Below are 27,182 nucleotides of genomic sequence, written 5' to 3' on the forward strand. Positions count from 1 at the left end.
TTTTGGTGGTGGGCTGTTGAGTTCAGTTGTCTGGTGTGAGCTTAATAAAGAGCTGGTGTTGCCTTATTGAACCCACTATTCAATAAGGACAATCTTTTGCTCAGCATGTTTCCACTAACAACATTTTCCCATGAGAATGTGTTACAGTGTTGTTGAGCAGAGTATTGGCACAAGTAAGGAAAAGGAAAATATATGTAAACCAAACAGCCAAAGGAGCTTTTCATTTGGCTGTTAGGTTTCCATGGCTAATTTGCATATGTTTTGCTTTGCAAGTGATAGGAGAGCTGATTTGGGCTGTTGGCAACTTGAAATTATCTATGCTTCATCAGATTCAAAAGAGTCATCAGCTGTTTTATGTCTACTGTATGTAGATATGACAATTTGAGGAAGGCGTTGTGGCTGAGCTCATTCGCAATGTCTGCTGATGTGTGTCCAGGTGGGCTGTATTCTGCTGCAGAAAGGGATGTAGAAGGCATACAAAAATAAAGTCCCAACTACTTTGTAGAGATCCGCTGCCACAGCAATTATGCTGAGGATTGTCTCCTCATTTTCTTCTAGGTTTTTGTTTAATATGTTGCCCAGTGCAGAGTAGAGAAGCCACCTATAGCTGGCCATGTTTCCAAAGGCATCTAGATTATCTTCTATTAAACAGGGCCTTCTCTATCACTAGATGATGATGGTGCCCATGAGGCTATTTCATTTCATTAGCTTAAGTGGAAGATTCAAGTTTGTGGTTTTGGGTATACACCATTTGTGACCCATCATGGTAAATGCAGCCTGTGTACTGTGAAGCTTGACAATAATCTGACCCTCATACCCTGCTACTACTTTTGCTGCTTCAGGTGAATGTCAAAAGCAGTTTCTGACTATCTCCCTGAAGTAGTTGGTAAGCTATGTTCATCTTGGTAGGTCACAACTTGTGGTTGGGGTTTTGTTGTTTTGCCATCAAGCCATAGCTGACCTAGAGTGACACCATAGAGTTTTCAAGGCAAGAGATATTCATAAGTGGTTTGCCATTTCCTGCCTCTGCACCATGACACTGGTATTCCTTGGAGGTCTTCATTCAAGTACTTACCAGGGCAAACCCTGCTTAGCTTCCAAGATCTAATGAATCTGGGCTAGCCTGGAATATCCAGGTCAGGAGAGGTCTCTTATATCTCATTGGCATCAATTGTACACACACTTTCCTCTCCCACTGTGATCAGTAATCTATAAACATAGTTCAATTTAGCTGATACCCTGAATAAATGTTTATTATGGGGTTACCCGATAACATGAACATCTCCCCACATGCATCCTCCTCCTTGGATCATTATTTGCTCTAGTTTAGTCCAAGCCTATGGGAGGAGTTTAGGCTTAGAATGCATAAGATTGTGCTGTTAGAGTTATTCTCCACAAATAATTTCTAAAGACTTAAAAAGTTGTCTATTTTCGCCCTCTGCTGCCTAGAGTCTTCTATGACACTCAAGATCTTTTTGTACCTTTAAGTCAAGAATCGATAATTTTGAGGAAACAGTATATTTTCAGACTGTGAAATCCCAATGACCTTTTAAGACAATGCAGCTGTGCTGTCAAAGTAATTAATTTAGGCTGAAATGAGATTCTTGTAGATCTTTCAAACTGGGGGTCTCAACAGTAGCCTACTGTCTTCTTGTCATGCCATATACAGTTTGAACAAAACACAGATGGGGGATTTATCACACAGTCCTCTGAAATGTAGATAAATCTTTTATAATCTCAGTTCATAAGTGGAAGGAGTTTCTGTACTCCAAACTGAAATGATTGAAACCAGTCTAGCTGTCACGGGCCCCTGATCAGGAAGTCTTGGGACTTTAGTATAAAGAACATACTCTCTTTCCCTAAGAGACTGAAGGAAGCTGTGGTTAGGTTCCTTTTGAAAAAGACAACACTGGATTCATCCGACCCAGCCAACTACTTCCCAGTTTCACATTTGCCATTTCGAGGTAGTTGAGCATGCAGTTGTAGAACAACTTGGCCCAATTCAGTCCAGTTTCCAATATGGCCATGGAGTGAAATAGCTCTGGTCACCCTCACAGACAATTGGATCAAGCGCTACAAGTTTTATTAGACCTAACAGGAGCATGTGACACCATCAATCATGGGCTTTTAGCCCACTGCCAAGCCAACAAGGAGGTTCAAGGTATTGCTCTTAAATGGCTGCAATCTTTCCTCCAAGGTCAGGGACAGAAGGTGATGCTAGGGGAGAGAACCTCCCTGAGTCATACCCTAGTATGTGGGGTGCCACAGAAACCAATTATTTCCCTGATGTTGTTAAACATCTGTAGATGTCCCCTTTCCCAACTAATCCAGAGTTTCAGGTTGAGTTGTCATCTACATCAGTGGTCCCCAACCTTTTTATCACTGGGGACTAGTCAATGCTTGACAATTTTACTGAGGTCTGGGGGGGTAGTCTTTTGCCAAGGGACGTCGCTGCCGCCTGAGCCCCTGCTCCACTTGCTTTCCCGCCGGGGCCCCTGACTTCCTGCCGCCTGCTGTGGGGCACTGCCAGCAGCAGCTGCCCAGTGCCACGCTGAGGGGGAGCCCCAACCATGGCAGCCGCCGGAGAACATCAAAGGGGAGCTGGTGGCAGAGTGGCAGGGCAGCCCCTGAGGCAGCAGCCAGGGAGGAGGACAGGAAGGAGCTGTGACCTGGTACCGACTGATCCACGGACCGGTACCGGTTCCCGGATCGGGAGTTGGGGACCACTGATCTACATGCTGATGACACCTAGCTGTATCTTTTGATGGTCAGCCATCTGACAACTACCCCAGACTCTTTGTAAAGATGTTTGGAGACTGTGGCTGATTGGCTCAATCAGAGTAGACTGAAGTTGAATCCAACTACAACGGAGGTCCTCTGGCTGGGCCAGCATTTCTTAGATGGGTTGCTACAACTTCCAACTCTTGATGGAGTCCAGCTAACCACTTCAGCAACTGTCAAGAGTTTGATTGTGACTCTGGGTGCCTCCCTCTCTATGGAGGTCCAGGTCACAAATGTGGTATACCAGGTTTTTTATCATCTTCACCAGGCATGTCAGCTGAACACCTATCTATTGACAGCCAGCGTAGCCTCTGTGATCCACACAGTGGTTAATGTAACCTGCCTTAAATCTCTGGAGAAAGGGAAGGGAATAAATGCAATAATAATAAATCCACTCAGCAACTAGTAATGGCCAGCAAAACCACAGTAATCAAAATATTTGATATCTGTCTAGGTTTGTAGCATAGATCCAGCCAGAAAGCATGCTGTCTCAAAGGAGTGCATGTTCTTATCAAGTGCTTGAAACAGGCACTGTTGAATACATTTTGCAATTTGACACTTTGATAATGAGCACCTTTGTGGTACTTATTAGCATAAGCTGTCACTGACTTTTTTGTTTATTGATGTACAGCAATCAAAATTAAATTTGTAAAAGGTTTTTTTAATATATCAGCATACTCCAAGCATAGTTCAGAAAAACAACAGGACTGAAGTGCCGAAGATTTTTTAAATTTAAAAGGATCTGTCATGGGCAGAATAAATCATTTTATAGGAAACATTTATTGGAGTGGGAGGTGCAAGAAAACTATCCTTATGAGAAAGGAAAGGGATTTCCCCTGGCCCTAATATATTTAGCATTTCAGCAATTTATAAAACATGAGCAAATCTCTTTCTAATTCTCATTGCTCTGATGCCTGTCTTTGACTCAAGCATAAAATATAACCCCCCTCATAACTTCCAGCTCCCGTAGTGGGCATTAACTTAGTTTGCCAAGATTGGGCATACATTATTCTGGTTGCACTTCCTATGGAAAAGAAGCACCTCATTTTCTCAAAAACATACCTTTTAAGATATGATTTCAGTGCTGTATTTATTGTGCTAATTTGTGGTCAGAATTTTGTAGCTGTATCACAAAGCCATCCGTACTCTACTTCAAGTCTCATATTTTCAACATTTTACTACTCTTATTGCCATGATTTTTAGATAACAAAGGGGGGGGGTCAAGTATTTCTGTGTTAACATTGTGTAACAGTGTTTTCCTTAGGGCACAGCATAAGAGGTACAGAAATTCAACAAAATATCAATTTTCTCAAATATATTTTCAAATGTTGTGCTGTATTTCTGTTCCCAGCTGACTAGCCCATGTGCATACATAATTCAGGCCATGGAGGCAATGACTGATTGGCTCAAGTGGAGTTGGCTGAAGCTGAATCCAGCTAAGACGGAATTCCTCCAGTTAGGTTGACATGACCCAGATGAGGCACTATGCCTCCCAGCCCTTGACAGCGTTCAACTAACAACTTAAGCTACCATCAAGAGCCTTAGCATGACCCTGGCCTCCACATTATTTTTGGAGGGTCCAGGTCATGAATACGGCTCTCCAGGCATTCTACCATCTACGCCAAGAACAACTAGCATCCTATCTATTGACATTTAACCTAGCCACAGTGATCCGTGCAATGGTCACCTCCAGACTAGACTATTGCAACTCGCTTTATGCAGGGTTACCCTAGTATCAGATCCAGAAGCTTCAATTGGTCCAAAATGCAGCAGGTCAACTCCTCACCAGAACTGGGCAGGGATAGCATATTTGACCAGTGCTCTCCCAGCTGCATCGGCTCCAAGTTGAGAGCCAAATCAGGTTCAAGGTATTGGCACTTACCTTTAAAGCCCTAAACAGTCTGAGACTTTCATAATTATGGGACCTCTTCGAGCTCCCTTATACCTGCACTCCATCACACAACATCTGTTAAAGGTCCCCAACCACAGTAAAGTTGGCCTTCCTGGCTCCAACCTGGTGGAACACTCTTCCAAATGAGATCAGGGCCCTGTAGGACCTAAAACAGTTCCAGAGGGCCTGCAAGGCAGAGTTGTTCTGCTGGGCCTATGGTTGAGGCCGATAAATCCACCAATGAACCTAGGCTCCCTACGCATTCACCTTAAATGCATATAAAATGTACATCTAATGCCGTCATACACTCCGTTCCAACACTTTATTCCTTACATCACTGCTAAGATAAGTAGTATCCCTGAGAGATAATGTTATGGGAAAGAATGTTAATCCAATTTAATAATTTTCAAAAATAACTTACGTTTGTTTATACTGAATTTGATTATGTTTTATTTGTTATGTTATTAATTACATCCCTATGTTCTAAAAACCCCTGGGAAAGCAGTAGAAAAATGTAATTAGTGAGTTAATTAATTCATTAATTAATTGAACATTTCCCTTTTCCAACAATACTTGATAAATTTGCAGAAGCCTCATTTATCACAGCTATGAAAGTACATTATAAAATACACTGATATGTGTAAAGTGACGCTGTCGAATTCTAGGTTTACCTACTTCTTTATAGGTATGCATATATAGATGGAGAGGAATATGGACTATCAAGATGCTTCTGGATTTCTTGGTTCCACAAATCTTATTTCTAGATTAAGTTTCTGTGCCCTTCATTCATTGAATTTTTTTCTTCTGTAGGTGGAAACCAGGATGGGAAGTTCAGTGTTGGTTTTAGAGATGGGGTAGTTAGAACAGTTGTCAGCTTGGATAGAGAGACTGTGCCATCCTATACACTCATCCTGGAGGCCATTGGTAAGTATATCTTGTGGAATACTTCTGTTTCTGTTACCTAAGCAACAGATGCCCATTCCATTCCTCATTATTTGGGATGCTTTGGAGACAAGGAAACATTTTCAAAGGACTCTTGCAAATTAACGATGCAATGTTTTGTTATGATTTTCCTACGGTATTTAATCCTAAGCACAAAGAAGATTGATTTTCCAGAAACAAGCTTTAAAAATTCAGTACTGAAGTTAATTTTGTTTCTAGACTAGAACCAGCTGACTGTTCTAATTCTCTCTAACACTAATCAAATTAAGACAATGATACTGATTTATATGTTGTCTGTTTAAACACACTTTCTTTGAATCACATAGAAGACTGGGAAGGGAGAATTAGAAGAAGAAGAGTTGGTTTTTATACCCTGCTTTTCACAGCCTGAAGGAGTCTCAAATTAGCTCACAATCGCCTTCCCTTCCTCTCCCCACAACAGGCACACTGTGAGGCTGAGTGAGCTCTGACAGGACTGCTCGATCAGAACAGCAATATCAGGGCTGGGATGAGCTCAAGGTCACCCTGCTTGCTGAATGTGGAGAAGAAGGGAATCAAACCCGGCTTGCCAGTTCATTTTATTTTCTATTTATTTATTACTTGGATTCCTTACCCACTGCTATCGGCAAGCCATGTCACAGAGGGTTACAACTGTAAAACCTGCACAATAAAACAGTAAATTCCAACATTAAAAACTCACTCTGAACTGATGGCAAACTAAAAACCCACCTCCATCCACTCAGTGTCCACCCACCCAGTGCCTCGGGGGTATGGGGAAAACCTGTTGGTCCAGCCAAAAATTAGAAGATGCCACTCTTAACCACTACACTACACTGACTCTCATTACATTTCCTTGTCCTCTGTGTTCACTGGTGATTCTTTAACCACTAATATAGATCTGGAATACACTTCATATCACTCTAACATTGGACTTGATTTAATGCTGTATGTAGTCAACTAACATGTGGTACAAAAGCTTAGGGGCTGATGAAGCCTATTGTGGGAAACACCCATCAAGCCAGCCACCACCCCTCATCTAGCCACATGTTTATTATCACAAGCATTATGAAATCAGCTTCATGTAAAGACCATCCAGATTCAGTGTCAGCCCCCTACCTATAATCTAGTCTGAAAACATCATTCAGCAAGTCAGTAATTACAAGTCAGAGTGACACAAACATCTCTGATAAAGGAATACTTATAAGCCTTTGTGATGTGAATGAAATCTGCTGTGGATCTTACAGAAATGCATACTAAATCCAAGATATTTATGCTGGATCCAGCACATAATTAGCCTATCCAACATAGACACCAGGCAATGCCATCAATCAGCCCGTGGTTCAAATTCCTCATTATATCTTCCATTGGTTGTACAACTGGAAAATGCATTACCATACAGTTTTTGCCCAAATACCAGAATGTCTCCCCAACATCCCATCCCCGATGTAATAATGTCATTTCCGGGTCACACAGGCAGTATGCAAATGCATTGTTGTATGTCGGATGGTCCTCCTTGCTGCTCCTTGTAAGTCCCCCCTCCCCGCTGGTTCCCAGGAGGGACCTGGCAACCCTACTCTAGCCCCAAGGGGGGCAGTAAAAAAGAGAGAAGTGGAAGTCTGGGGCTGCTGGTTCACATCTCTTCTCTCCCAGTGTGGGCTAAGGCCCATGACCCTGGCAGTGTGTTCTGAGTGGATATTATTGGAAAGGAAATTGGGCAGCTTCAAAAAAATTGGGTCAGTGGGCTATGGGAGTTAAGACCAAGGAAGAATGCTTTGATTCTGTTTGCTTTTGAACGTTTAACACTTCAACAGCATTCTTTCAGTTGATTAATTTTTTTGTTTATGCTATAACATTACATGGGCTATTTCTTGTCTTTGTTGCCACAGATAATGGCCCCACAGGTAAACGGAGAACTGGAACAGCCGCTGTGCATGTCACTGTGCTGGATGTTAATGACAATCGGCCCATCTTCCTTCAGAGCAGCTATGAGGCTACAGTCCCAGAGGACATCCCAGACTACAGCAGCATAGTACAGGTATGTAACAATAAGTTCTTTTTCAGAGGAACATTTCCTTTTCCACCTCTATGATTCTATGATTCTATGAGAGGGCTGCATTGGGGAAGACAAAAATAGAAGGGAATCAACGCACTTAACTACTCTCATTTCATCCCACCTGTCAGATGGAAACAATAAGGGTCTGATTTTGATATTAAGTCATGCTTCTGTACAACTACCTTAAGTTCTTTCTTGTATTTGGCAGTTACTGCTGCTGCTGTTAGACAGACTAATAACAGGAATCTGGATTCAAGTCCAGTAGCAGACAAAATTTTTGGAGTTTAAGTTTTTGAGAGTTAAAACTTCTTTCATCATATATAGGAAGCAGCGCAGCTCAGAAAGAAGCCATAGTGCTTTGCCAACATTTTGTAAAAAGAAAACCCACTTGAATAGCTGGGGCTTTGGGCCTGAGAGCCAGCCATATTCCAGCATAGGGCTGACTGAGTTGCAGTGTAGATTTCGTTAATGGGTTCCTACAAGAGACATGGAGGAATCCGGCCCCTGAACAATGAGCAGTAGGATGCACTGATTAATGAGTCAACCCATGTCTGGAAAGTCACGTTTGGAGTATGAGTGGTGATCTGACAAACAAATCGGCTTTCAGGGAGGCACTGGGTGAAGCAGTCCATTCTTGACAATGTACGCAAGTATGTGAGTGCATACAAAGTATTTCTTAAAAGCAAAACTGAGAAAGAAGCATTTGGAGACTCAGGGTTTGTTTTGTTTTGTTTTGTTTCCTTCTGTGGAGCTTACCCTCAGTGGAATGAATGGGTGAGAGAGAGCGAGAGCTGAATGAATGCATGCATTCACTCAGTCTCATTTTCTCCTTTTCAGTTTCTCTTCAAAACTAAATGTTGGGTTTATTTTTTTTAGCAAGGACTGAGGACTGTTCTCAGCAAGCTCGGGGGAAACTTCTTTTTAGATTGTTCTTGAATTTGCTGCTCTGATGTGCCAGCATATGGTGAGGTAACAGGACTTTGTTACAATCCCATGGAGATTTTTGAAAAGCAAGTGGTCAACCATGTGAGAACTTTGGGATAATACACTCAGAACTGGAACAAAAAATGCCTTTGTACAGCCACATACTTAACCGGCAACTGAACTGCAGTAAAAAAAGATGATGGGAACACATTTGGGCAGATGGGTTCCCTGTGTCAAGAGGATCTGTGATGCCTGATTCGTGGCTGATAATGAGAAGGTTCTCAAAAGTACAGCGGACTCTATGTTGCTATCACTTGTATTGCTTGGGGGGGGGAGGACATGCATGTACATGCACAGATATATACACACATGTACACCAGCTGTCTCTTTCATACGGGATTGAGCTGCTAAAAGATCTTCTTGTGGACCATAGATGGTCCCACTCCGAATATGAAATTTACAGATGAATTTCTTATAATTTCAAAACTCCGTATCTCCATCCCAAATAACATTTTCAGTGATGGCAGTTTCATAATGTTGATTAGGTTCTTTTGATGGTTTTAAATCTAAATATATCAGTGTACCAAAATATGATTTCGTATGGGAATGGCATAAATACTTCAACAATTCCTTTTGTTTATGCAGAAACATTCTGAATATCTCTTGATGTCAGCGTAAGAGTTTGCAATGAGGAGGAATGCAGTAAGAGAGAAAACTGAACCTAGGAATCAAGGCCTGTAGGTGTTACTAAATGCTTGCTCAAATGAAATACACTATAAGGATGTCTGCAAGGAGGAGGAGGCAGAGAAACTCACTTTAGTATATTGGAGAGATTGTTTTTTCTGACCAACACAAATTGAAAGTCCAGTGCAACCAAGTGAACATAAGCAATGTCACAAATCCAATAGAGGAAAGACACAGTTCAAGCTTTTTTAAACTTCAGTTTTACAACTGAAACAAGAGGTGGTATGTTCACTCAAAGTTTGCATTTTGCCTGCTTGCACGATAAATCCCCATAAGTGATTGGCACCGTGGCCTGTAGATGTTTTGAGCTTGATACTCTGCTTTGATTCAGATGAGTAACTGTCTTGTGCCAAAGTATTTTAGGAAATGCAAATAGTCAGGTTAGGTGCCTAAACTGGGTCTACATGATATTACCCATTTTAGCCTGCTGAGCATGCTGACTATTAAAAAACCTTCCATATCAACAGTGTACAAGAATTACATCTCACTTGAGCTGTGAACTTGAATGTCCCCCCATTCTCTGACACAATGGCAGAAAAAAGTGGCTTTAAGTGAGTTATTCTCCCTCAGCCTCATGACCATACCTCAGCAACCCTACCTCAAATATATGGGGATATATGGGGATAATCCTACTGGCCTACCTTCCAAGACATGCCAGGATTCACAGACCATTTGCAAGCTAAATCCTGATTCCATTCACTAACCATGGTTAGCTGCTATGAGATAAGCTGGGATAGCAGCCAAGTCTCTGGCAGGGAAACAGGGGAAAGAGAGACAATGTTGAAGCCAGGATTCGCAAATAGAAGTCAGGATTCATTGAATGTCTGTGAACCAAATGCTTATTTCATTAACTAACCACCAGGGCTTCACGCTACCCCTGAGCCGATCCTATATAAATGCCAAGGATATTTGCATTCATGGCATTACAGCTGAGCTTTTTTCCTGCTCTGCAGCTACTTCAGCAGCATACGAACCCCTCGCACTTGGGTTTGCTTGGCTTTGTTGTTGATTTAAGTATTTTTATTCAGCAGGAATTGGTGATTACAAGTGTAGGTGTGACGCAGCGCTGAATATATAGATATGATATTGTAAGCGGAAAAGATGGAATTGCAGTGAAATCAGTTTAGCACACACCTGCTTAGAAATAAGCTAACTGAGCGTGTTACGTTTATACGCAGCAAAACATTACACAGTTACAGTGAAGGACCTCTCAAATATCAGGCATCTGTCCAAATATAAACCAAGCTAAACATATAAACTAAGCAATCCACCAAAAAGTCAACAAATGTTAGCAACCTTAATCACACCTTCCCCAGCCTCATGTCGCTAATTCTAGAGCTTCCTCCAGTTATAGAGAGTTAATTTGCAAGACGTTCCATGATGTCTGGGTGGACACCTGCCCCATCCCACACTCTGCAAGAGTCACTGTGTGTACACAGACTGCTTCGGGAAGCTTCACTATGGCCCATTATGCACGGCCGCCGAAACGGCGATTTCGGGTCACATGGAAAACGCGGAGGGGGAAGACGCGACGCATACCGGTTATGTACGGGGCGGGGCGCGATGGCGGCAAAACCCAGAGTAACCGATTATGCACACAGCGATCCGGGCGCCGCTTCTGGTTGCGCCCCGGTCACCCGGAAGCTGCGCTTTCTTCCGCGTTTCACTGACGCGGCTTTTTCGGCGGCATGCACCGAAGCTGCGGCCGGTTGCAGCCGGCTCCGTGCGTTATTGGTGATTTTAGTCGCCGCCATTCCACCCTGAATGTGGGCTAAAACCCCCGTGCATAATGGGTCCATAACACACATATTCTAAAGTACAGCAGGCACAGTCCAGGGGAAAGCCCCATTTAAAGCTATATTAGTAAAGTGCTTACTTGTGTTTCTGCCCTGCTGACATTTAAGACAGCTTTCTGTGGGCTTCTCCAAATGGCTCCACATTTGATAGCAAATAATTCTAAGGGCATGGCAGGGCAATTCTCGATGGTCTTTCCCCACCTTTGAATTATCCTTTTCAGTAGCCTCCAAGAAGAGGTGCAACTAACAAAAGACAAATGAATTTCCAGTGTAAAGAAATACATCCCTTAAGTACCTCCCTTTGGCAGAACTAAGCATGAGGGTATAACAACAAAGGTATCTGTAACCTGAAAGGTATATATAACTAGCTACATTAAGGATGTTCCTAAACATCCTTCAGGTATGGGGGGAGGGGGGTTGCATGTGGCTATTGTGGAATTTGATGAGGTTTGGAGGGGGGAACTAGAGCATCTCAGCCAGCCATGTTGCATGGGCTCTCACAGCATTTTCAAATTATTCTAAAACGTGTGCCTGGCCACTCTTTTTCTGGTAATTCCTAAAGCTACCTGGAAGTGACAAAGAATAGATCTAGGAATCACCGGAAAATCACTGTAGAATCACCATAACATCTATTTCTCCCCACACCCATCCCTCAAATACACACACAACAGATGAACTATCTCCGCTAGATCTATGACAGTTCTCTCCAACAAGTGTTAAAGGAACTGGCATTACTGGGCCTGTGCCACAGACCCAGAGAGCAATTTCCTCTTCCCGTGCTGTTTCCCAGAAACCTTTCCCCTTCCCTGGGGAAGGGGAAAAGACAAGCAAAAAGAAGTAATGTCTGTGTGAGTGTGTTAGATTTGACTATATGATCTCAATTTTCTCCCCCCCCTCCCCATTCCTGTTTACCATTGAAAACTGTTCACAGATTTTTCCAGTATTTCTGTTTTTCATTAAAATCTTCCATGGGGAAGGGAGAGGAGTGGAGCTAGTGTTGGGTGGGAAGTGTTCTCTATTTTCTTCTTTCTGTGTCATGTCTCCAGTCCAAGCAACCACTGTTTGCTTGCCCTCCTTCAATTCACTCTTAGCTAAAACAAGAGAAGCTGGAATTCCCCACCTCTTTACAGCTAGGTAAACTGTCCAGTCTAGGGCCCATTCTACTCCCAGCATGCTTTGTGGTACAGGCACATCTTGCCCCCACTGCTCTAATTTTCCTATATCACATCGTACAACAGCAACAGTCAATCAGTGTGGGATGACATGCCAATGCACATATGTGCCATTGCATATGTTCCTGGCTTGGTCTGCACACAAGCCAGCTTGGTGTAGTGGTTAGGAGTGCGGACTTCTAATCTGGTGAGCCAGGTTTGATTTGCCGCTCCCCCACATGCAGCCAGCTGGGTCACCTTGGGCACCACACAGCACTGATAAAGCTGTTCTGACTGAGCAGTAATATCAGGGCTCTCTCAGCCTCACAGGGAGTCTGTTGTGGGGAGAGGAAAGGGAGAGGAAAGGGAAGGCGATTATATGCCACTGAGACTCCTTTGGGTAGAGAAAAATGGCATATAAGAACCAACTCTTCTTCTTCAACAACAGTAGTATTTCCTAGCACCCAAGGTTGGGGATCCTGTTGTCCCCATACCCACACACACAGAGACCGATACACATACACCTGTGCCTCAGAGATCCTCAAACTGCATGTGACAGCAGCAGTCCCATTTGTTTAAAATTAGTTTGCCAAAATGAAGAATGAAATTGTGGGTGTGGAACCCAATTTGGGGGATGGGGAAAATCTAGCCCTCCCCTTCACACTTCTTTCTGTAAGAACTGGGCCCACAATACCCTGCTTATTATGCAATTGGGTTACAGTCAGAGTTAAACAAATAGATCTACCAGTGTCACTTGTAATTGGATCCTCACTGGAATATCTGAAGGGAGATTTTATTTTCAGTCATCAAAGTCAACTCATTCATCCTGTTCCTTCTCTGTTTTGAAGGGCTTTTCTGTACAATCAGTGTTTGGCATGATAAATGCACATTGGATTCCAATTTGTTGTACATAGACTGCACATTGTCTTTCATGGGGCTGCTTCTGCAGGAATATTGTATTTTCAGCACAGTGTTGTACATCCAGGTGAATAAGATGCTTCCCCCAGACATCGCTGCTGTGATGTTTGGGTGGAATATGGATGCCTTTTCTCTCAAGCTAGTGCCTAAGGTTGGTTTGTGTTTACATCAGTGGTGGCAGTGCACTCCACACACACACTCATGCAAATAGCAGCAGCACATTAACAGTTTCGTGAACGTCTGTGTTTAATTCTTTGGTTGCTGGCTGAGTCCTCTCCTGCGATATTATATCTTCTGGGGGATCACATATGCAGCAAGGTTTTTTTTCCCCTGCCAAAAAAGTGGCCCTCACAACTCCGTCTCCCAAGACAGACAAGTTACTGTCCTGTGTTGTCAATGAGAAGTAACTTATGGAGCAAAACTTTGTAGCTCAAGTAAGTGATTGTATAGGAAGGTTCTGGTTATTTTTTAGCCAGTTTTGACTGAAGATATATGATCAAAGAGAATACTGCTAATAAATCACTGTTCCACATCTCAGGAAATATTCATCACCTCCATTCATCAGATGAGTGGTCTTTTTCATGTTTTTACAAAATCTTCTGTTCCCATAGACTTGCGTTTTATGGACAGATGACTAAGGCTCAAATATTACCATGAAGATTTGGGTGCATAAATGCCCATTGACATAATAATGCTCTGCCTTCTCTCCATGAAAAGAGCTCCCTTACAAATACAATATGGCTTCAGCACTTCAAGCTGACATTGCAAATGTCATTCGTCGGCTCCCTTTCCTCATAGACAAGAGTAAAATGATGACTCCATAATCCAGTGTTTGTATCCTGGCTGTTCTATGATTCCCAAAACAGGTGTATACTATCAGATACCAGTTAGTTTGTGAAGGCTGTTGAGAAGGGAGCATTTCTACAGCAGAATTATGGAAACTTTCCCTGGGTCACATTTCAGTAGACTCCATGATATTCCAGTCCTGGCTGACAGGCACTTTCCTTGAACAAGTGTTGTTGGCTTGGGAAACCGGACGGCTGCGTTTGACACTGCTCCGTATGGAATGCCTCAGTGAGCCTAGACGTTTCCAGAGCTTGAGCTGTGGCTCACTGGCATCTTCAGGGTGGTAAGGCATACACTCATGTGGCCCTTGGCAAGACTGATCTAGAGCGGTAGGCTTGCAGAGTGTGACAAAGATAAGGCAGGTGGCCAGAAGGAGGAAGATGCAGATGAGAGCAATGATAATAGGCAAGGAGTCAGGCTTCTCCATACTGGGCACAGAGCTTAGTGGTACCAACTCAGTAGTATCATTGAGAAATGCGAGTACATGGGTGACTGGAGATGTCTCACTTGCAGTGTCATTTGTATTCATCGTTTCTACAAGACACAATAGGAACAGAGATGAGAGAAGTAGAATAATTGGCAGATGTTAGAAAAGAACCATTTGGCATTTATGCAAGGCTATTAAGCTTAATGAAAAGACCAAACAATTGGAAATATTTATCTCCATAGTACAATGGTTACAGACTTTTTTCCTAGAAGAACCTCTGGCAGAACCGTGTTCAGGGCTCATTTGCCTATCTAAATCTACATGGCACCCCTTTCCCCTTCCCCCCTTATACTGGGTAATTTTCATTTTCTTCTGCCTCCCTGATGATCTGTCAGTAAAGCTCATGCCACCTCCCGAATTTGTCCACAATTTCTTTGGGTAATTATTGTCGATATCCAATCCCTAAGTAGAAATTCTGAAATATAATGGAGGCTCTGAAGTAACTTGTATTAGGTTTTAAGCCAGCAAGTGGAGCCCTGTCATGGTTTTGTTGCTGTATAGTATCTATAATCAGAGAGCCTTAAACAATGAATAAGAGGTCCATACGTAATGGAGATCTACCTCACACTTTGAGAACTATTGGCTTAGAACTATTGGCAAGAACTGTTGCCTTTCTGTTTCCATATTCAATCCAACACTAGAGTCTTAGCACAATTACTAAGTTCTAACAGTCTCAGGGCAGCAGGGAAAAACATTTTTAAAAGAATAGTTTACCTGGTACATTGTAGTCTTTCTAATATGGAGTTCAGAGCAGAGTTTAAATAGTTTGCTGATAGCCCTGCTGTGGTTAGGATTATAGAGAGGATTTTTTTAATGTTAAAAGAGACGTGACTAATTTTGGACTATTGAGGGCTATGCAATTCAGTGGGTGAAATCAGGCATTTAATTGCAGCCTTACTATGTGCACATGTTTTTTTTTAAAGGTTATTTTATTTTCACTAAATAAAATCACACGAGTTTGCATGCATGCTCTGATTTCTCTTACCTGATACCTACTGACTTGGTTAGATTTCATAAAGATCTGGACAAGATATAGTATTACAGGATACAGAGCTAAATCAAGATTGCTACCTTCCAGCCAAAATTGTCAGGGCAAAAAATTTCAGACCATATGAAGTGTTGATACAGAGCAAGTGGGGATAATAAAAATGTCAGCATTAAGAAGTAATTTGCCTAAGCTTATTTATGTCACTTTTTACAATGACACTCTTGATCATAAACAGATCCAGAAATGCTGCATATACCCAGATAGACAGACAGATCTTTATTTATTGACTCTTGCTGTTCCCTATAAGGAGAACTGGAGGTGTTCTTATGGGTAAACTAACCCCTTAAAATATGAATATGTGTTACCATTGAGAATGTGTCAATGACAAGAAGACAGTTGAGAAATCCTGACTGGGAGGGTTTTGATAGGCAACAGAAACTTAATAAAACTATTAGAGGTTATAGACAACCATTTTATCATCTGTACAACTGATGAAAAATTAGTACAAAATTATTAAGTAGAGTATTTAGCACATTAAGGAACAAAGTCTCCTGAGGAAAAATCCTTTTGGAATTTTTTTTTTAGTAGGTTAATAAGCATATGAGTGAGGGAAATGAGTAGTCATCATAAATTTTGTCTTCTAAAAGGCTTTTGACCTGACAAAAGACTCCTGTATAAATTTAGCAGTCAGGGGAGCAGTCTCCTTCACAACAGGAGAATTCCCAGAAGGGCTAAAAGAGGCAGTGGTTCATCCACTGCTCAAAAACCCATCTCCGGACCCATGACAACCTATCAGTTATCATCCCATCTTGCACTTAGCATTTCTGGGGAAGATGCTTGAAAGGGCTGTCGCAGACCAATTGTCCCCATTCTTGGAAGAAGCTTCAGTCTTAGACCCATCCCAGTCAGGTCTCCAGCCTGGCCATGGGGTAGAAACAGCACTAGTCACCCTGACAGATGACTTCCATCACCAGATGGACCAGGGCGGGTCAGTGCTGCTTGTGTTAAACCTCTCAGCAGCATTCGACACAGTTGACCATGAGCTTCTAGCTCACCACCTCACTGATGCTGGAATTAGAGGGACTACCCTTTCTCCAGGATCTTGGACAGAGGGTAGCAATTGGAGAGAGTTCATCAAGCCACCACCAGCTTGCATGGGGAATCCTTCAGGGAGCAGTTCTCTCTCCAATCCTATTATGTACCCTCTTGCTCAACTGGTGCGGAGCTTGGGCTGGGTTGTCACCAATATGTTGATGACACCCAGCTCTTCCTCGTGAAGGATGGCCACCCTGACTCTCCCCCAGAAGCATTAACCAGCTGCCTGAAAACAGTGATGAAGTGGCTCAATTTCAACCCTTCAAAGATGGAGGTCCTGTGGCTGGGCAGGAAGGGTCCAAGTGAGGAAGCATGCCCAGCCAACCTAGACGGAGTGCAGCTATGAGTGGCTCACATAACCAGGAACCTGGGTGTGATTCTCAATGCCTCCCTCTCAGTGGTGACTTATGTCATGAAAGTAGCACTGCTGGCATTCTATCACCTTCACTAAGCCACACTACTAGTGCCCTACTTGGCCCCAGAACACCTAGCCCCAGGGATCCACATGACGGTCACCACTAGACTGGATTTCTGCAACTTGCCTTACTCAGGCCTGCCCTTAACCTTGATCTGGAAACTACAGCTGCCCAGAATGTTGTGGCTAGGGTCCTCACAATAACACCATGGAGGTCCCACATTCGGCTGGCGGTCGCCTATACGCATGCGCGGACCTTCGCACATGGGTCCTGCTAGCCCCCCTCCACCCCGCGCCACGACACGCGTGGAGCACCGTGCCTGTGCCCTTCTTACCGCTGCCACACCGCCCCCTCACACAGCCCTCCCCCCTTCGCCGCGACCGGACCTGCCAGCCACGATGCCCAACGCTTCGCCCTTCTGACCGCTGCCGCGCCGCCCCTCACCCAGCCCTCCCCCCTCACTGAGACCAGCCCCGCTGCACACAGCGCCCTACGCCTTGCCCTCACCTGTACCTCATCTGCCCATTTTCATAAATGGGCTTTCATCCTAGTATATGTATATGTATATGTATATGTACAATATATATATATATATATATATATATATATATATATATATATATAAAATGAAATAAGAGTACATGTCATTTTATGGATTAAAAGTTGGTTAAATGGCAGATATCCAAGAGTAGGAATAAGGGGACAGCTCTCACAATGGAAAGAAGTGAGCAGTGGTATTTTTTATGGTGCTGTTTACATTATTCATAAAGTAGCAAGTCTCTGCTTGTGTACAGTAAGAAAAGGTATGTCTCTAGAATCACTTTACAGTCCTGCCCCTTCCCTCAACTAATCACATGTCGGATTATCCATCTTGTTGTTGTTAGGTGCGAAGTTGTGTCCGACCCATCGCGACCCCATGGACAATGATCCTCCAGGCCTTCCTGTCCTCTACCATTTCCCATTTAAGTTTGCACCAACTGCTTCAGTGACTCCATCCAGCCACCTCATTCTCTGTCGCCCCCTTCTTCTTTTGCCCTCAATCGCTCCCAGCATTAGGCTCTTCTCCAGGGAGTCCTTCCTTCTCATGAGGTGGCCAAAGTAGACAAGATAGAGGTATATAAAGCTATGCTGGAGGTAGAGTTCTAAAATTAGAACTCAGTGGCACCCAATGAAGTTGTTGGGAAGTAGGTTCAGGACAAATGAAAATACTTGTTTATTCAACAAGTAATTAAACTGTGTAATTCCCTGCCAGTGGAGATGGTGCAGCTTGCATGGATGTGGTGCAGTCAGTAAGGGCGAACACGGCCTTACTAGTACTTCTCCTTGCTGACCGTGTTGTTCCCAGGCTGGTGAGGAAGAGCTGGACACAGCAGGGCCTAGCTTCACACTGGGCATACTAAGGTGTAGTATGTCTGAATGGGAGAAGCAAGGGAGTGCCTCCTCTGCCCTGCTGGCTCGTGTGAGGTGCAGCCACCAAGGGGAAAAAATGTGGCACCTCCTTTCTCTGCCTCTGGGTCTTTGATCTGCATGAGGGAAGGGACAGGATTTCCACCTCTGACAATGGTGTTTAGTTGGGGCCAATGAGGATATAACATCTACCAGACCCCATTCAGTATAAATACACTCTCCTGAATGTGAGAAGTGATTACGGGGCAGGATGCTGGAAGTAACAATTGACGTGAACTGGATGATCAACTTATGTTTTTACACTGATTTTGTTGGTTTCTTGTTATTATGCTTATTCTGAATTTGCGTGCCAGGAGGGGTGGTCATATAAAGCCAAGAAACAACTATAAATGAAATAAAATATATAGTAAATGGTTAGCCTTGAGATTTTGGCATCCTATTCTCTTGTTCCAGTCCCCCATGAAGCCATCCTGAGCTGTCACTCCATGTGCTGTTACCACCCACAGATGTCCTCTTAGAGTCATTTATTTCACTTGACAGACACTCTAGCATAGAGTCCTCCTTTTCTTCTTCTGCTGAGAAAAAGTTTTCCCTCACAATCTGTCATGTGTATATATTATTTCCTTGTTAGACCCCTTCATTGTCTCCGGTTCCATTTCCAATGAAAATGTTTTGCCACTCTCAAACAGAATGGCTCCCTCAGGTCAAAATACATATGCCAGCATTTGGATATGGTGTTATTTTCATAGTATTCTCTGGCAGATAACCTGGTAGACATGCAGCAAACTCACCTGTTGTGTATCACCTCAGTATTCTTAGTAACTGCTGGGTATGAAGGAACCCCAGTAGATAGCTGGAATTCGGTGTTTGGCGGCTGGATGCAAATACTATTATCATTTTTCAATTGTCTGTTGCTGTGATTCTCTCAAAGTACTTTTCCTGCAAAGTAATACTTAGCAGATTTATACAATTTGTTCCCTGAAGGGATCCTAAAGACTCAGTGCAAATTGTAACATGTACATTTTTGAGAAAACAGCCACGTGAACAGGGGAGAGGCTTTGTAGAATTTAGCAAAACATATATCAAATTATCATCAGAGCACGTGTATCTTGCAAGAACATGTATCTGCAGCCATTACATTCATGTATTTATTTACAAAAGCACAGGGGGGGAAGAGGAACTTGGCCATTTCCCTACAGATCAAAATTGCTCCTATTGTAAAGCAGACATCCAGAAGGTCCTGCATCTTTGCCAGGGGGAACTATAATATATTTCCTTTTTCTGCCTTTCATGATCTGCCTTTCATGAAACATGCCTCTTCAGACACAGATGTGTTTCTTTGAGCTTCCTAAAAATGACCTTTGAAGTGATTCTGATCAGTCAGCTTGTACTCTCCTTGCCCTGTCCTAAAGTATCCTAAACAATTTTCTCCCCTTGGGTCGCCAATTTGCATGTGCTGCTGCCAAGAGGAGTCAGACAGGGGACGTGCAGGAGACAAGAGGGGCGGCTGCCGCTTCATGCACTGACCTCTTTCTTGGAAGCTGTCCGTGGGGAAAGCTGCATCACCTCAGCTGCGGGAAGGATCTGTGGACATTGGTTGCCTTTGTTATCTTTCTGAGGCAGTTCTCCTTTGCTGCAGCTCTTTTTTCCCCCCCTTTAACTTCTCTCTTTCTGCTTCTCTCTTCAGCTTTATGGGGAGGCTTCCTTTCAGTTCTTCATCCCCCAGTCCCTTCTGTTGTCTTTCAGCCCCGGACAACTTGGGGGAGGGGGGACAAACCGGCGGGGGGTGTGGGGAACGCAGGGGGATGAGAGGAACACAGAAACTTAACTCCAGCAAAGCAATGAAGGACTCTTGACTATTTAGAAATGCAGGCTTGCTGAGTGTCATGGGGTTTGGTTTGGTTTGGTTTCAAAGGGCACAAATGCTTCTGGGATGGAAACCTGTAGTGAATTGTAATTTTTTTTTTGTTGTTGGCCTCCAGCAGCTGTTTCTTCCCCTGCGGAAAGTTTAAATGGTACAGTCTGGTCACTGGAGTCTATTCACTGAATGCCAGCTTTCAAGTTGCTCGGACATTGGTTTGGGATCTGTAGCTGGGGGGAGGGGAAGAGAGTAGGGAGGGCCCCTGTCCGCCTTTCCTCACTTTGGGCTGGTCAATTTCTGTCCCCCTGTGTTTATTCTTTTATCTGTCTTCCCTGCCTCCAGCATGATTTTCTTCCTTCTCCACATACCCCTCCCCATAGATGTGGCATGGGAAGATGAGGCAGAGAAAGGGAGATCTGTGAAGAAGCAGGAAAAGAGATCCAACTGAGGCTTTTAGACAAATAAACATGGGGCTAAAGTGGAAAGAGGTTTGGGAGGAGGGGTTCCAGCCCCCTGGTGAGATCTGGGGATCCCCCAGTTCTACAGCTCATCGCCAGGTGACAGAGTTCAGTTCCCCTGCTTTAAAGGGTGGATTCCATAGAATTATATTCCACTGAGGTCCCTCCATGCCCCAAATCCCACCCACCCACTCCCAGATCCACCCTCAACATCTCAAGGTATTTTCCAGCCCAGAGCCGGCAACCCAAATTGGCCGGAGGGAACAGAGCAAGGCAAAAAAACTTGGGTGTCATTTCTAATGAATATCCACATGCCCCTGAAGGGAAACAACACAGCAGTGTTTCCCTTCTTCTCTTTCCTGAGTTTACAGAAGATGAAACGCAAGAGCTGCTGAGCCAGGCTTAGACCAGAAATGACAAGTCAGAGCTCCACTGCTCTTCCTGCAGGCAGTAGGTGCCCTTGGGGCAGCTCATGGCAGGTAGAGATAAGAGTAGCACTGCTTCCCTTGTAGAGCACTGTGACCAACACATGGGGTGGAAAGGCCGGGCTGGCGGCTGCATGGCAATGGGGTGAATCCCCGCTTATGTATGATGTTGCTGCCAGCCCAGCCCCCTCCTGGCCCAAGTTTGGGCCTCCGATGGCCCGCTGCAAGGGAACACTGGTTTTTCAGTGTTCCTGTTTTTGTTATAGCCGCCATCAGTGGCCAGTTTGGGCCAGGCCCATGCATACACGAAGAGCCTCCACCTGTACTCATGTATATAAAGAAATAGTGCAAAAATGCCAAGTCACCAGTCTTCTTTCCCCAAGATGGAAACAGTTCAGGTGAATGCTACCATTGTAACTTCTTACCATGCCAGAGAAGGGTGGGGGCATGTATAAAATGGGGAAACCAGCTGTGTATGCATGGTCATTTTACAATTAATGGCATTACAGGTATCATGCTATTTAAACAAGTCACAGTGTCTTATCCCAGCCTGCAGTGGGGCGATCGTCTAAAGGCCAATAGTTTTCTGAACTAAATCTCCTTGAACAGCTGGATGCCAAAAGCTTATGTGTGACTGACCTTCACTCACCATGGGCTATAGCCACCTTGTGAACAATCCTAACTATCCCCAGGTAATTACTTGGATGGAAAAATTTATCTGTGAACCAAATATTCATGAATTATTATTAGAATTTCATCAAAACTTGTTCTAGCATGCAAAGTTACAGAGATAGCTGCCATATCTATAATCTTCATGTACATGTCCTTGCCCAAGTGTGATCAGGACTGCTGACATAGAGAAATATGTCATGCATCTCCCCCCTCCTCCAAGAATAATCTAGAACAGGGTTCCCTAGTATGGTGCCTACAGACCTCATGGCACCCATGTACCCCTTTCCTGGTACCCACCAACTGTTTCTAGAAGGTGGGTAGGACCAGGTGGGGCTGTGCCTTGCAGAGCTTCTGACTGGTCATTGGAACTGTGATGGACTGTGTGTATTTTTAAGAAGTCACTGTGGCAACAGCTGCCATCACAGCACAAGGATCTTCATTGTATGTCTGAAGATAAGCTGTGCATGCTAGCAAATATTTTAAGCAATATGTCCATTTTCAAAAGCACCCTGTTAAACAGAGGTTCTGCCTGAAATGCAGGAAAGTAACTATTTGCATTAAGCATGACCTCACTCCCTGAGATTTTGTGACTGGCTCCAACACTTGAGGCAGCCATTTTTGTGGTAGTGCCCACCATCCAGTGGCAGAATTCCAAAAGTGCCCACGAGGCTCAAAAAGACTGAGAACCCCTGATCTAGAACAGTGGTACTCACTTCATGACCTGTGGAGAGCCACATCCACAATTACCATCAATTTAAAAAGCAATATAACTACTGGAAGTCCTGCCCACCCCACTAATCATTCACCATAATACAATATGGCTTTACTTCCGTCCCTGACACAAGGCCTTTATGTCAAGGAGGCTCACAGTTTACTCACACTCCAGTCCCCCTGGTGGCAGCTGTTTCCAGGTGGGATCCACCAGCCAGCTACAAACCTCACTAAGGAATGGTTCTACCCGCTTTCCTGAAACATGAGATGCTACACTGAGGAGCCATGCAAGAGCCACAGGTTGCCTGTCAAAGATGCATTAGTGGCTCCAGAATCACTGATGTGGAAGGGAATATGATTTGAATCTTACAGGAAACATCTGCTGATGGAAGGGATATCTATCAATAGAGTGAGACTTCAACACACACACAGGCCAAAACAGCCCCCCCCCCAATGCTGCATAACTATATGCCTATGAGAATGCAACTGGAGTGCCCATATGAGGAGGGGAGCAGTGAGTGAACTGTTTTTGCTGGCGGCCAGACTAGATAGAACATAAAATTCCTCTTAGGAGGTTTCAATTTAAGTGTGTGGATTTTGAGGGTGTGTCCTTTGGATTAAAGCAGGATTGGAATGTAAATGTGACTGATCCTGAGAAATCAAACCACCCCTGCTTTGTACGCAAGTCTGCCTACAGTAAGTGCACAGTTCCTTAGAGCTAAGGCCACCTCCCATCTCTGCGCTTGTGTTTAGGGGAAGAAGGCGCATGCAGTAATCATTAGGAACACCAGATGGTATCGTTGTGCTATCTTCCCTTTAGTGTTACAGAGCACAATAGGTTTATTTATGATAGAAATAGAGGTTTATTTATTTGAAGTATCTCACAAACTTTGACACGGTCTGAAGAAGCTGCAGGTGTTATCACAAGTTCTGAACCAGTGTTGTGCAATCACCATTTCCTATCGATAACAGTGCTGAAGGTGTATCAGACAGCTGATAGACTTGCTCAAACCCAGCTGTCCATAAGTTTTATTGAATTTTGGATCTCTGCTATTCTGGTTCATTGTTTATTTGTGTACTGGTACATTGTTACACCCCAGCTGCTATGTGACAGACTGCTCAAAGGGCTTCTAAATTAAAAGAGATTTTCCATATGCAGATGTACCAAATGCTGAAGCATAAGAGAGAAGAAACTGTTGCATAGTTTGTGTATGCTCTGTTTTACTGATAGAATCATCAGATGTTACCTACTATTAGCCAAAAGCACAGTGGCTTCTGTATTCAGTTGATAGTACTTGGTGTTTTGTTCAGAAGGGAAGTTGCACAGAGGAAATGCATATTTGTAGTCTGCATATGTTCCCCTTCGAGTATTATATGAAGTATCATCATCAGTCAAAAAGGGAAGTGACTGTGTGCTCGCTTGCTACTTGCCTGAAATTTGGGAACTAGTCTGAGGTTTATTTATCTGAAATATTACTATGTGGCCTCCTCCACTGAAAAATTCACAGGGTAGCAGTTTGTTGTTGAGGATGCTACAGGAACTCACTTGCTACCTGTCAGCACTTCCCTTATTCCGCACCCCATGAATCTAAGGCAAAAGTATACAGTACAGCAGAAGTACTATGGGGCAAATGCATTTTAAAAAATATTCACAGTGGCTGTTTAAAAACAATTTCGATTCAGAAAAAAACTTGCTTTTCCGAACTAAATAACTTTTCTTTTTTTGCAGGCAATATGTTAAATGCAAATCTCATGAATTTTAAAGAAGTCAAGTACAGTCCTTTACTCCACACACAAAAAGACATTTCATGATGGAAAGAATTAATAATGTGAATCTAGGGTTGCCAGATCCGAGTTGAGAAACTCTTGCAGATATGGGGGTGGAGCCTCGGGAGGGCAAGGACCTCAGAGGAGTATAAAGCCATAGAGTCCATCTTCCAAAGCATCCCTTTTCTCCAGGGGAACTGACCTCTCTAGTCTGAAAATGAGCTGTAATTCTGGGGGAGCCCCAGTTCCCACTTGGAAACTGACGTCCCCATGTGAATTCATTGTAGCATTCATATCACTTTAATTCATGTAACTCTATCTATACTGTGATTGCCATCTACAAATGCATTCTAGGTCACATCCCCCCCTTTCTGTACCTGTGTTCCCATCTGCCCAGAGTCACTGAAGAAGGGCATGTGGATGGTATACAGTGGTGGCAGACCAGGTGGCAAAGATGGCAGCACTCCCAGCTCCACACACTGGCCAGTACTATCGTGGGAACAGTGTGCAGGTGGTGCAGACAACTGAGCACGGGTGGTGGGAGGGCTTGCAAGCTGGAGATGAAGGCACAAGTGCATAGAGGGCATGTGGGTGTGGGACTGGAGAGGAGGGTAGTTCTTTCCTTTCACAGGGCCTTGAATTCAACATTTCTGCAACAATTAATGACTCCCAAAATGATTTTGATTTTACTTTGGCCTCTAAATTTGAGTGAATAAGAGAAATCTTATTGGCCACAAAATTGTGCAAAAGAATCAAGCTAATTTGTCAATATGTTCTGCAGTATTTTCTGATTTGCTTCATGGCTTTGGTGGTCAGGGTTCAGGGTATTCCTCTATTGAACCTCAGAACCCAAATGACCCAGAAGCCCCAAAATGAACTGTCCAAGATTAGGCTGTTCTGTTTTCCTCTCCCCCCCCCCCCAAGAAGTAAAGGGAAACAAAATGGAGCATTGAAATGACTGGCAGCTGATTTAGGGAACCTGTCTGCTATGAAAGGGCCGGCAGCTATTTGAAGCCTGTTTTGCTTCCCTCCAGTTGAAAGTGTGGTGGTGGGGGGGAGTGAAATGGAGGGTTTAAATGGCCAAAATCCTGTGCCCAAGCAGACAAAGGGTCCAGGAAATGTTTGGGGGAGGCGCCTCCTCTGAGCCTAGGTTTGGGGAGCACAAACCTACCAAATTCATGTCAGATTTAAGGTTGTGAACTGGTTTGTATCCATCCCTAGTAGGGATTATTTGTAGCACCTTTTGCTTCTTATTTGATGGCAAATTTCAGATTGCTTTCCCTAAACAATGCTAATAGAATCTAAGGTTGCCAGCTATCTGAAGTAGAAAATGTCCTGTCCTTTCAATATAGGCTTAATGAGTCATTATTTACCAGGTGATGTTATGTACCCTCCATGTACCTGGCCCACCAACTGGAAATCCCATTGCACTTGGCTGATTTGACCTCCTTGATCCATGCCACAGAATCCATACCATTAAGGCTTGCTTACTGTGACATGCTTTGCATGGAACTACCCTTGAAGACAATTTGGAAATAATTAGGGCAAAATGCTACAGGTTGTCCATTGATGGGAATAGCCTAGAGGTCTCATAATACCCAATCTTACAATTGTTACCTTAGCTGTTGTTATGTTTCTAGGTCCAGTTTAAGCTGCTGATGCTTTAAAGCCATTCAATTCCTGGGTCCACATACCTGAGAACTATTTCTCCATGTAGAGACCTGTGGGGTACCTTGGGTCACATCAGTGATTTCTCTCTGCTCTTTCTTATAGAAAGAAAGTAAGCTGCGACTCATTTGTGGGCCTTATCAGTTGCTGCCCCCATTTTATGAAATAGCTTCCCTGCATGGAAGTGAGAGGCCTCCTTACTAATGGCTTTCAGATGGAACTGAACTGTACAGCTGAATTTTATAGAAGTACTTTTAGAAAATCCATTGGGGGGAATTAATTTTTGCCAGTACAAGATTCTTTTACTACTTATTTTTATTAAGCCAAGTCATCTTCTTTGAGCATGAAGAATTTGGTAGGACATTTGAAATTACTAATGTTTACTTTCTATTTCTTGTTGTGTTCAAAGGTGAAAGCCACAGATGCAGATGAAGGTGTTAATGGCCGTGTGTGGTACAGGATTGTCAAAGGTAAGTCCAGATGTTTCTGAATATGTATGTTCTGATTAACACTGGGCTTTTGTAATTTACAATAGAACGCTTGTAAAACAAGGCCATATTCAATTTGCTTGCACTCTGGCTGCCCAAAAGGACCTCCCCCATTTAAAACTTAATTTAGTTAATACCACTTCTGATATACGTGACTCTCATTATAATGAAATTATAATAAGGTTCCATTAACAATTCATTTTTCAAAGATTAAGAGTTTAACTGTATTGCTAAGTGGCTTACATTGTATCGGTATATATCTTAATATTGGGTATTCTAAGATAGGCATCCAAATCACACTAGCTTGGAAATCAGTTCAGCTGATGATGATAATAACTTCCAAGTAAATCTGCTCAGATACATTAAGCTTGGCTCCAAAGGAAAAGTGCAATAGCTGGGAGATAGAACTTTGACTCCAGCCAATAGAAACTCCTGCTGGGAGCTGGAAGGAAAAGAACTTTGTGATGTATTTGAAAAAAGAAGGTTGGAAAAAGACAGTTGGAGAAGAGATTAGAAGAGAAGGCAACTTGGACAAGAGCCTTGGGAGAATTCAAAGAGGCAGCACGGTGAATGGACTGCCATCCAGCAAGAAGAGAACAAGGGGATTTCCGCACCCTTTAAAAACAGTGAGATACTTACCTTTTGCTGTCGTTATATTCCGGCCCCTCCACATGATGTCGCCAACATGCAGCA

General features: G+C 43.5%; 1 protein-coding gene across 2 annotated transcripts in view; it reads left to right on the forward strand.

The window, feature by feature from the left end:
* The window catches only part of CDH23 (cadherin related 23), a 556,038-nt gene that overhangs the window by 406,393 nt on the left and 122,463 nt on the right, over window positions 1-27,182 (forward strand). The window contains exons 26-28 of one of the 2 annotated variants that reach the window (XM_077350520.1): window positions 5,483-5,596; window positions 7,501-7,649; window positions 9,237-9,392. In XM_077350520.1, the coding sequence (XP_077206635.1) occupies window positions 5,483-5,596; window positions 7,501-7,649; window positions 9,237-9,269 (296 nt within the window). In that variant the 3' untranslated portion in view covers window positions 9,270-9,392. Of the gene's footprint in view, window positions 1-5,482; window positions 5,597-7,500; window positions 7,650-9,236; window positions 9,393-26,410; window positions 26,472-27,182 lie in introns of those variants that run through there. The other variant, XM_077350528.1, reaches the window with a different exon arrangement.

This window comes from Paroedura picta, chromosome 8 (assembly GCF_049243985.1).
Source record: "Paroedura picta isolate Pp20150507F chromosome 8, Ppicta_v3.0, whole genome shotgun sequence".
Lineage (NCBI taxonomy): Eukaryota > Metazoa > Chordata > Lepidosauria > Squamata > Gekkonidae > Paroedura > Paroedura picta.